The sequence below is a fragment of the Alexandromys fortis genome, unplaced genomic scaffold, assembly GCF_014885135.2.
Source record: "Alexandromys fortis isolate MF-2015 unplaced genomic scaffold, M_Fortis_MF-2015_v1.1 scaffold_89, whole genome shotgun sequence".
NCBI lineage: Eukaryota > Metazoa > Chordata > Mammalia > Rodentia > Cricetidae > Alexandromys > Alexandromys fortis.
In genome coordinates, this window is record NW_026067973.1 from 4905083 (window position 1) to 4914489 (window position 9407).

The 9407-nt window shown below is 42.1% G+C and overlaps 2 protein-coding genes across 2 annotated transcripts in view; one reads left to right on the forward strand and one right to left on the reverse strand.

Moving 5' to 3' along the window:
• Positions 1-393: 393 nt before the first annotated feature.
• Zw10 (zw10 kinetochore protein) overlaps positions 394-9407 on the forward strand; it is a 26458-nt gene continuing 17444 nt past the window's right edge. The window contains exons 1-7 of the mRNA XM_050156379.1: positions 394-593; positions 2305-2439; positions 4669-4770; positions 4942-5019; positions 5169-5328; positions 6222-6374; positions 7505-7696. Of these exons, the coding sequence (XP_050012336.1) occupies positions 489-593; positions 2305-2439; positions 4669-4770; positions 4942-5019; positions 5169-5328; positions 6222-6374; positions 7505-7696 (925 nt within the window). The 5' untranslated portion in view covers positions 394-488. The remainder of the gene's footprint in view (positions 594-2304; positions 2440-4668; positions 4771-4941; positions 5020-5168; positions 5329-6221; positions 6375-7504; positions 7697-9407) is intronic.
• On the reverse strand, positions 8122-8443 carry LOC126510068 (40S ribosomal protein S27-like). The gene has a single exon (XM_050156380.1). The coding sequence runs from the start codon at positions 8434-8436 to the stop codon at positions 8182-8184; it is 255 nt and encodes an 84-aa protein (XP_050012337.1). The 5' UTR covers positions 8437-8443; the 3' UTR covers positions 8122-8181.

The following is a 9407-nucleotide window of genomic DNA, read 5'->3' on the forward strand; positions in this document are numbered from 1 at the left end:
AATTATGAGATGAGACCACTCTCTCTTGCCCAACTCCAGAGGCAAAATTCCCGTCGACACAGCAGCTGCGCCCAATATATGAATATTCAACAAAAAAAGATCGAGATAACTCCGTAAGTATCGGGCTAGATAATTTCACAGGAAGACGTTATAGAGTATAGGGAGGACCATAAAGAATTTACCAGGTGAAACATTCCGCAGCTTCTAGTACAAAAACCACAAAACAACAACAAAAAACCGGCGGGAAGAGACACGTTTGAAAACCAGTAGGGAACGGATCACGCCTGCGCAGTCTTGGAGCGCCCAGTTGCTAATCCAGGCGGCGCGAGGCCTGCTGGGAACTGTAGTGTGCCTCCCGCCTGTGCGTGAGCGCGGGCCCCCACAGGACTCAGTTTCCCGGCAGGCCACGCTGTGAGGCCGCGGGCGGGACGCGAGTTGCGGCGCTGGCAGCTGGAGTGACCGGGTCGCTGTGGGTACGTTTCGTGGCGATGGCTTCTTTCGTGACTGAAGTCCTGACTCACTCGGGGAGCCTGGAGAAGGAGGACCTCGGCACCCGGATCAGCCGCCTGACCCGGCGGGTGGAGGAGATCAAGGTGAGGGCGGGCGACCGGCTGCAGCTGGGTGCGGAGCTGCCGGGGAGAGCCCTGAGTCGGAGGCGAGGGAAGTGTGGAGAATTGCTTGGAGAGCGGTCACCAAGGCCTGGGACTGTGAGGAGGAAAGGGCCTTGGCTGTGCAGTGGTGGGAAGTCGTGCTAAGTTGAGCAAGAGTGAGAGAGTGAGCTGGAATGGGAAAGACTGAAGAAACTAGCGGCGCCGGAGGTGGGACTGGAAGCCCGGATGTCCAGAGAGGGTTGGAAGATAGGACAGGACAGCCACCCTATCTCTGGCTGCTCATCTTCACCCACCCCTCTATTTATGAATGAATTCTAGGAAAATTGCCGCATTGTCCTCGGATTTTCTTTTAACCGGTTGAATATGTTTCTAAGTTTTAATTCACGCACAGAACTTGAGGCTTGCTGAGTGCTGCTGGTGACCATATCTTAGGCTGCATGGATTTGCGGCACACAGCCACAGCTTCACTTCGCATTAGTCTTACATGACAAGCCACATCTTCAGTGCTTTCATTTACAATGACGTGCACCTGAGTAAGTCTGAACATCAGGGAGCAAGCTTCCCACAACAGTTGATGACACAAAAGTGGCTTTCTTAATTTTATGTATTCATGTCAGTGGCATCTCTATAATGTGGCTTAAGTTTTTTTAATGACTTTTTAATAACCTAGGAAGAGAGCATTGCTCTCAGAGCCTACTTTTTCTTTTAGTTTCATACATAAACTTGAATCTTCAGTCAACTGAGAACTTCTTTCAGTGCCTCAAAGAAGCATAGTCCCTCCTTCTCCAGCTCCTATATTTGACCATTTCTCCATCTTTTTTTTTTAAAATAACTTTCAATATATTTCTACCATATATATGTATTTGTGTATATATATAATCTTCTATGTCAAATGTAGCTTCCTGCATAAAACAAAGGGCTGATTTCTTTTTTTGTCTTTCTCATTGTGCTGGAATACTTTCTAACTCTGCTGGAGTATTGCTTTTCAGCTCTGTATTTTGGTTAGTTTGGAAAATAGTATCTTTTCTCCTTAGAAGGAGTTAGTTTATGGGCAAGCGTAATTTACTCAGTGTCAAGTGTTCAAGAAGGTATTGAGTTGCTTTGAATGAAGCAACTCATTCCTTTCAAAAAAAATTTTTTTTTATTTATATGCATGTTTGGCTGTATGTGTGCTGGGCGTGTCTGGAGGTCTGAGGACACCTTCTGGGAGTCAGTTTTCTCCTTTTACCGTGTGGAATTGAACTCTGGTCATCAGGTTTGATGGCAAGCACTTTTACCATCTGAACCATCTCCCCAGTCCTTCTAAACATCTGAAGAGCTTTAAGATTAGGTCTTAAAGTTTTGTAGCTCAGAAGATAGAGATTAGTAAATTAAGGTATTCAATTTATGGATTTATATGTTTAGGTAGATGATTCAAATTTTTGGACATGGACCCAGTTCATTGTGAAACTTTTGTTCGTCATTCTCGTTTCTAGAGTCTGTAGAAATCTTGGGCATTGTTGGGGTTGGGTAATCGTTGTCTTCCTACATATTAATAATGTCTGGGACCCTTGAGAATGAATGAAATGGTTTTGAAGGAAACCCATTGCATGGAGGGAAAGCTATGGGTAACTAGATAAAGTGCTAACATTGGGAGATGCTGTATGTTTTCAGGAAGTTCCTGATTCATTTCATTGTTGTACTTGTATTATAGGGGGAGGTGTGCAATCTGATCAGCAAGAAGTACAGTGAATTCCTGCCTACCATGCAGAGTGCACAGGACCTGGTTACCCAGGTAGATAAGCTCTCTGATGACATCGACCAGCTCAAGTCCAGGATAGATAATGAGGTAAGAATAGATTGTTGTGTTGGGTAAATTTCGGTTTCTTGGGGAGGCATTGTTTTAGCTTCTGGATTTCTGAGGCTATTCTGTGGAGCATTTCAGGGTCTGGCTTTCCTTGTTGGTAAATAGAGGTTGAACCAAATCATTGTAGGGTGACTTCAGTTCTAAATTTGAACATTGAAACTTAAACATTCATATGTACTTTCTCTTACGGTACTTTTTTTTTTTTTTAGTGAGGATAATAATGTCTTACATTTGAGTGGATTTTTAAATTAAAATTGGAGGACTTGTTTTCATAAGAAAATGAGAACTGATAATGGTTAGAATGAGATCATTTGGACTTTTCCTAATTGGAATGTTTGTTTCTCTCTCTCTGCAACTCAGGCTGGCCTGGAGCTCACTGTGTAGCCCAGGCTGGCCTTGCACTTGCATTGCTGCAGCTTCCTCTTCCCCAGAAGCTAAGATTAGAGCCTAGAGGCTTGTGTCGCTATGCGTAAGCACCCTTTCATCTTTTAATAGCACTCTCTTAGGGCTGCAGCTGGCCTTAAGGTGTTTAAGTGTCAGACACTTTTTCTAGAATTTGGCCTTCTATAAAGCTGGCTTGCATTGCTCACCACAGCTATTCTGCTTCTCGTGAGCTTGCAGAGGGCTCCTGTACCCTAGTACCCTATGACGTAGTACTTCATAGCTTTATGGAGAGTGGTATGCTTTAGGAGCGAAGGGTTACTGAGGCACAAACTGCTTGGTTACTGAAACATCTAGACCCTTGACTCTAGATATATGGGCTGAGTAATTCTGTCGTGCACAATGTATAAAGCACTGTATAAGATATAACTCATGTCCATGGCTTCTGTTCACTAGATGGCAGCCCTCTTTTGGTGTGGCAGTCAAAAAATGTCTCCAGACATAGCCAGATGTTTCAAAGAACTAAGGAAGATCAGTAGAGAATGGCTCATGGAACAAGGGGGAGGAAAGAGGAAGGGAAGTTGGAGTGTGTTAGCTTGATATTGATGAAATAAATAGGCTTTGGGTTGAGCAGTAAAAAAATTGGTCCTTTTTTTGGGCTTTTTGAGTCAATGTCTCTATTGCCTCCCAAGTACTGAGGTTAAAGGTGCACACGCACACACACACATATACACGCGCCTGCACATACACCTGCCTGTTGAAAATTGGTGTTTTTGACAGGGACGATATTGATGAACTGGCGGAACTAAAACCTTCGTTACAGTGAGGTGTAGAGTGACTGAGATGAGGGACTGAGTGTATGTGTCAGTTAGAAAAAGCATATTCGTGAGAAGGAAGAGAAGAAGGCAACTGCTGAGAAACAGGGTGGTTGTTCAAGTGGAGGAAAGTTTTTTCAAAGATGGGAAAATTCAGCATACTTAAATCTGGTGGGAGGAGCTTTCCATGCAGCGTAGATGGTCAGTTACTTATTTCGTGAATGAATGAAGAATGAGGTAGGGAGAAATTAAAACACAGAAGAGAGAAAGTTAATGATGCTCTGAAAGAGTGGAGTAGAACGAGAAGTGGATTCTGCCTCAACATTTAGAAAAGAAAATTACTTGTCAGTGGGGATGCCTTTCTAGTAATGTTAAGTGGATGAACTCTGAACTGAAAGTTCTGAAAGAAACTGCTTATGTTAAAAGAAGGTAATGAAGCAGGGATAGGCACATCTCTGTGAGTTCGAGGTCAGTCTGGTCTACATAGTGAATTTTAGGCTAGCCAGGGCTATATTGTAAGGCCCTGTCTTGAGAATGGATATTCTTTATTGATTTTTGTTTTGTGTGTTATATACTTGCTACTCAAACTCAGGTCATCAGGGTTGGTGGCAAAAAGCTTTACTAATTGAGCCATCTCGTCGACCTGAGAATGGGTGTTCTTGTTTTTTTTTTTTGGGGGGGGGGGGTTCGAGACAGGGTTTCTCTGTGGCTTTGGAGCCTGTCCTGGAACTAGCTCTGTAGACCAAGCTGGTCTCAAACTCACAGAGATCCGCCTGCCTCTGCCTCCTGAGTGCTGGGATTAAAGGCGTGCGCCACCACTGCCCGGCCTTGGGTGTTCTTGTATAGGGTAAGGCTTTGAACTCAGTGGACCCTTGCAGTCCCTCCTAGTCACCTTCAGTGTTTAAGTTTCAGCGTGAATTACACTGTTACTAAAGCTTAGTGATAAGTTACAGATGTCTTATTCTTTTGATGTGGTATTGCTTAAAAAAACTTACACTTTTGCTGTATAAATTAGGTCCGTCGGGATCTTCATATATCGACTGCTGAATTTACAAACTTGAAGCAGCAGCTGGAGAGAGACTCTCTTGTGCTAGATTTGCTCAAACAACTGCAAGAGGTAAGTAAACTCAGCTGGAACTTCAGTGCTTGGCTGGTGAGGAGGCTGCCTCTTCTTCTAATTGGTTGGTATTCCCTGACAAAATGGTATTTTCACATTCTACAAGCAGACATTTAAAACAGTAAAACACAGCAATGAAAATGTCTGCTAATCTAAAGTTATCTTTTTCAGTTTTCTTCTGCTATTGAAGAGTATAATAGTGCACTAGCAGAGAAGAAGTACATCCCTGCTGCTCAGCACCTGGAGGAGGTACACATACTCTTTGAAATCTGAGCCCTTAGTGCTATCCTTGCTATTGTTATGTTTGTGTCCTTTTAGCCTTTGTCATTCAGCAGGTGGCTTCTAATTTTCTGTGAATCTAGAGGAAATGTTTAACAGTGATTGCGTTTTACTTCCAGGCACAGGAATGCTTGAAGTTATTAAAATCCAGAAAGTGCTTTGACTTAAAACTGTTGAAGTCTCTTAGCATGGAGCTCACCGTCCAGAAGCAGAACATCCTTTACCACCTGGGAGAAGAGTGGCAGATGCTGATTGTGTGGAAGTTCCCTCCGTCAAAAGGTGCTGCTGACCTCAGGTGGACTGCTTTGCTTAATCTGCCTGAACCACTTTGGCCTCTGAATACACCCTAAATATTTGATATTTAAAAACAAGACTCTTTCATGTACTAACACATTAGTCTATTAGTTTTTCTGAATTTCATTTATTAATCTTCCAACCCACCTTTTGGTGTGATTTCCCTTTTCACAGGTTTTTCTTTTTCATTTTTTGATTAGTATATATCGTGTATAGTAATAGAATATATTGTACATAATAATAGACTTCATGATGATGTTTTCATAATGTAGTTAATAGATTTTGGTCATAGTCACTCTTCATCTACTTCTCTGTCGTCTCTCATTCCCAGCGGTGACTCGTGTAATTATTGTCTTAGAATGAAACCTAGGAAGGTGTTTGTAAAGGATGTACATTTTATCTGTTAGATATTGAAATTTAGAGTATTTAAAAGTAAATCCCAGAAACTCCTGCTCTCTTTCCTATATCCACTTTGCCCCCACTTATTTTTACATAATATCTGGTATTTAAAAAAAAATCATACAGGAAATGAAGTGAAGCTGGCAGGTGTGTTGAACTCTTGCTAGTAACACACTGGTTATTAGACCTGTTAAGCTGGTTTGGTGGCACTGGTACGTGAAGGAGGTCTGGGAACCAGGGCTCACTTTGCAGTCCTTGCTTTTTGTCATTCTGCACACACTTAGGTAGCATCTCTCACTGGTGTATCGTCGTTGTTGCACTTATCTGAATTTTTGAAAGCAGTGTATAGGCCATGTGCATCATACTTAATCGAATGTGCGAATGTTGTGATGGAACTTAGGAATCTCCGCAGATGAAGTGCTATGAGGAGATGGTCACCTTGCTTTGGGAGGCAGCTGATATTCTCTTCCTCTTCTTAGACACCAGCAGCTTAGAGTTTTGCCTGCAAACAGAACTTCATTTCTGCATGGAACAACCCCAGAAGGAGGAGGTGGCCCCTCTGCCACCCATCAGTTCTGTCCTCCTGGCCTTCTCCATTCTTGGAGAATTACCCACCAAGCTGAGATCATTTGGTAAGTGATTTGCTTCACTGACAATAATTTCAGAAGGGGATGTGAAAGGGATGGCCGAAGAGATGAGGGACGTCTAAGGAGATGACTCTTGACGGTTCGCCTTTACAGTTCATCAGAGCAGCTGTTCTCAGCTTCCTGGTGCTGTGACCCTTTAATACGGCTCCTCATGTTGTGGTGACCCCAACCGTACAAATATTTCCTTTGCTCTTCATAACCAATTTTACTACTGTTATGAATCATAATGTAAATATCTGATATGTGACTCTCAAAGGGTTTACGACCCACAGGTTGAGAACCTGCATCAAAGGGCATGGCCATAAATATCTTTCTTAGTAATGAATGGGTCCTTTTTTAAAACTAGTCCTTAATTTTTACAACTTTATTTTTGAATAACTTCAAAGTCTACAGGTGGGAAAGATTCTCAGAGAAAACGTGTAATATGTAATTTTATAGGTATATTTTTTTGTGAGATTTACTTATTTTTATTTTATGTGTATGACTAGTTTGTCTATTTATTTGGGTACTCTGTGTGTGTGTATGGTCTCCATGGAAGGTGTTAGATTCCCCAAGAACTGGAGTTATAGGCAGTTGCCATTTGCCATGTGGGAGCTGGGAACTGAACCTGGGTCCTTTGCAAGAAACAGCCAGTGCTCTTAACTCTTGAGCCATCGCTGTAGTCCTCATGATATATAATTTTGGCACATTTACTCTTTAGAAATTTCCTCTAATGATGGTTTTTAAACAGATTTTATTTTTGGATTTAATTTTTTAAAATTTTATATATATGAGGTTTTGCTTGTATGTATGCATCACGGGTATGCCTGATGTTGTGGAGGTCAAAAGAGAGCAAGATCCACTGCTGCTACTGGAGTCATGGTTTTGAACCACCTTTTAGATGCTGAGAATTGAGCCTGGTCCTGGTCCTTGCAAGACAAGAAATTCTCTTTAACCGCTGAGCCATCTTTTCAGCCCCTGATATTTAAATTTTTCTTTTCTTTTCTTTTTTTCTTTTTTTTTGAGACAATGTCTTGTTCTTTATTTCTTTTTGGGAACTTCATGTATGAGTGGTGTATTTGCGTTCCCTATTTTGTAGTGGTTGTTGATGAGTATCCCCATGGTAACGATTTCAGGTCAGATGCTGCTGAAGTATATGCTTAAGCCTCTGGTGACTTTCCCATCACTCCATGCTGTGATTGAAAAGCAGCCGAATTCAGTTACCATTCGCTTTCAGTCTCTGACGACAGACTCGGAGCATCCATCACCACCTGAAGCTTTTGCAAAGATCCGGTTGGTCCTGGAAGTGCTCCAGAAACAGCTTCTAGGTGTGTACCCCAGTGTGGTCTTTTATAATCTGAAAATGTGCATACTGCTTTTGCAAGTATACTCTTATGGCAAGAGTGCTGATATGTCCCAGTGAAGGGGAGAATCTGGGGTAAGCTAGGCCATAGAAGCTTGGTAGATCCTTTCTTCCTTCTTGCCTACTTGATATTTCTTCTCTTTGTTCTCTGTTAGCAAGTTGGGTCATTAGTGGCATCTCAGATCCCATGTCTTAATGGTATTTTAGCTGGAGTCCAGGATGTACTTCTCCTGCTGGACTCTTGCTTTAATTATAGGAGAAATGAGCAGGTACTATTGTACTTATTTCCATGGGAAAATTCCCTTTAGTCTAGTAGTCTAGTAGTCTAGTGCAAATAAATGAGCAGGACTTGGCATTTTGGTAATCTTTATATCAGAAATAGCCTTTTTTTTTTTTTATCCAAAATGTGTTTATTGGGATGGTTCCCACTCATCTCGAATCCGGTGCTTTTCAGTGCTGCTTCCTCCTGAAGGAGCATCCTTCTGTCAGTCTTGCTTTCCCGCCTGTAGGCTGACAGAGGACAGTGGAGCAGCCGACACACAGGACTACTGTCTGTGCATGGCTAAAGACCGTGGTGATTTTATAGCATCCTGGGCACTTCACATCCATAAAGTAGGAATTGGGGCTCTGCACCAGGAGCTTTTTCTTGTGTTTCCTCTTTTCCTCCTCTGGAGAGGGATGAAGGAGATCCTTTGCGAGAGGCATGTTCTCGTAGGGAAGTCGTCACCGCCGGAAAGGCAGAAATAGCCTGTTTTTGTATTTTATTATGAATCAGGTTTTTTTTTTTTCCCCTATAAGTTTCTTCTGTGTGTGGCAGTGGTAGCCTATACCTTTAATCCCAGCACTTGGGAGGCAGAGGCTGGCGAATTTGAGTTTGAGAACAGTCTGGTCTACAGAGCTATTTCTGGGACAGCCAGAGCTACACAGAGAAACCGTGTCCCCACAAAAAAAAAAAAAAAAACAAAAGTTTCTTTTGGTGTTTTAAAACACTGCTGCTATTTCTAGTCTGTTTGACTTCTGTTCTCATTGCCTACTTTAGTGATCTTGTGGTGTGTTCCAGCCAACATTCTTCTGAAGAAAGTTTTTAAACACTTTAAAAATGTTGCTGTATATTTTTGTATAAGTGATTTAGATATAAGCAAGGAATTGTTTGTAACTTTGACAGGAGTGGAACACTTCACACCCACAGTCCTGCCTCCCAAGGTGTGTATTGCCATATCCGTCTCCCAACACTCTTCTCTTGATTCTTCAGAAGAAATGCAATTTTGTTGTTTTTGGTTTTGGAGACTAGAATCTTGCGGTCTGGTGTGGAATTTACTATGTATTCTAGATCAGGCCAATACTCGTCCTACCTCATCTTCTTAGCTGCTGGCTCTGTTTCCCAGTGCCTTCATGTTAGTTAGGACTTCAGCTAAGAAATTTTGTGGGGACACAAGTCCTGAGCAAGTGATGAAAGACAACGGCCTCCCTTCTTTTATTTTTTTATTTTTTATTTTTTAAAATATTTATTTATTTATTATGTATACAATATTCTGTCTGTGTGTATCTCTGCAGGCCAGAAGAGGGCACCAGACCTCATTACAGATGGTTGTGAGCCACCATGTGGTTGCTGGGAATTGAACTCAGGACCTTTGGAAGAGCAGGCAATGCTCTTAACCTCTGAGCCATCTCTCCAG

What these genes read in the sequence shown, in the direction of transcription:
- LOC126510068 (XM_050156380.1), bottom strand. Translation starts at nt 8,436, where the DNA reads ATGCCTCTCGCAAAGGATCTCCTTCATCCCTCTCCAGAGGAGGAAAAG.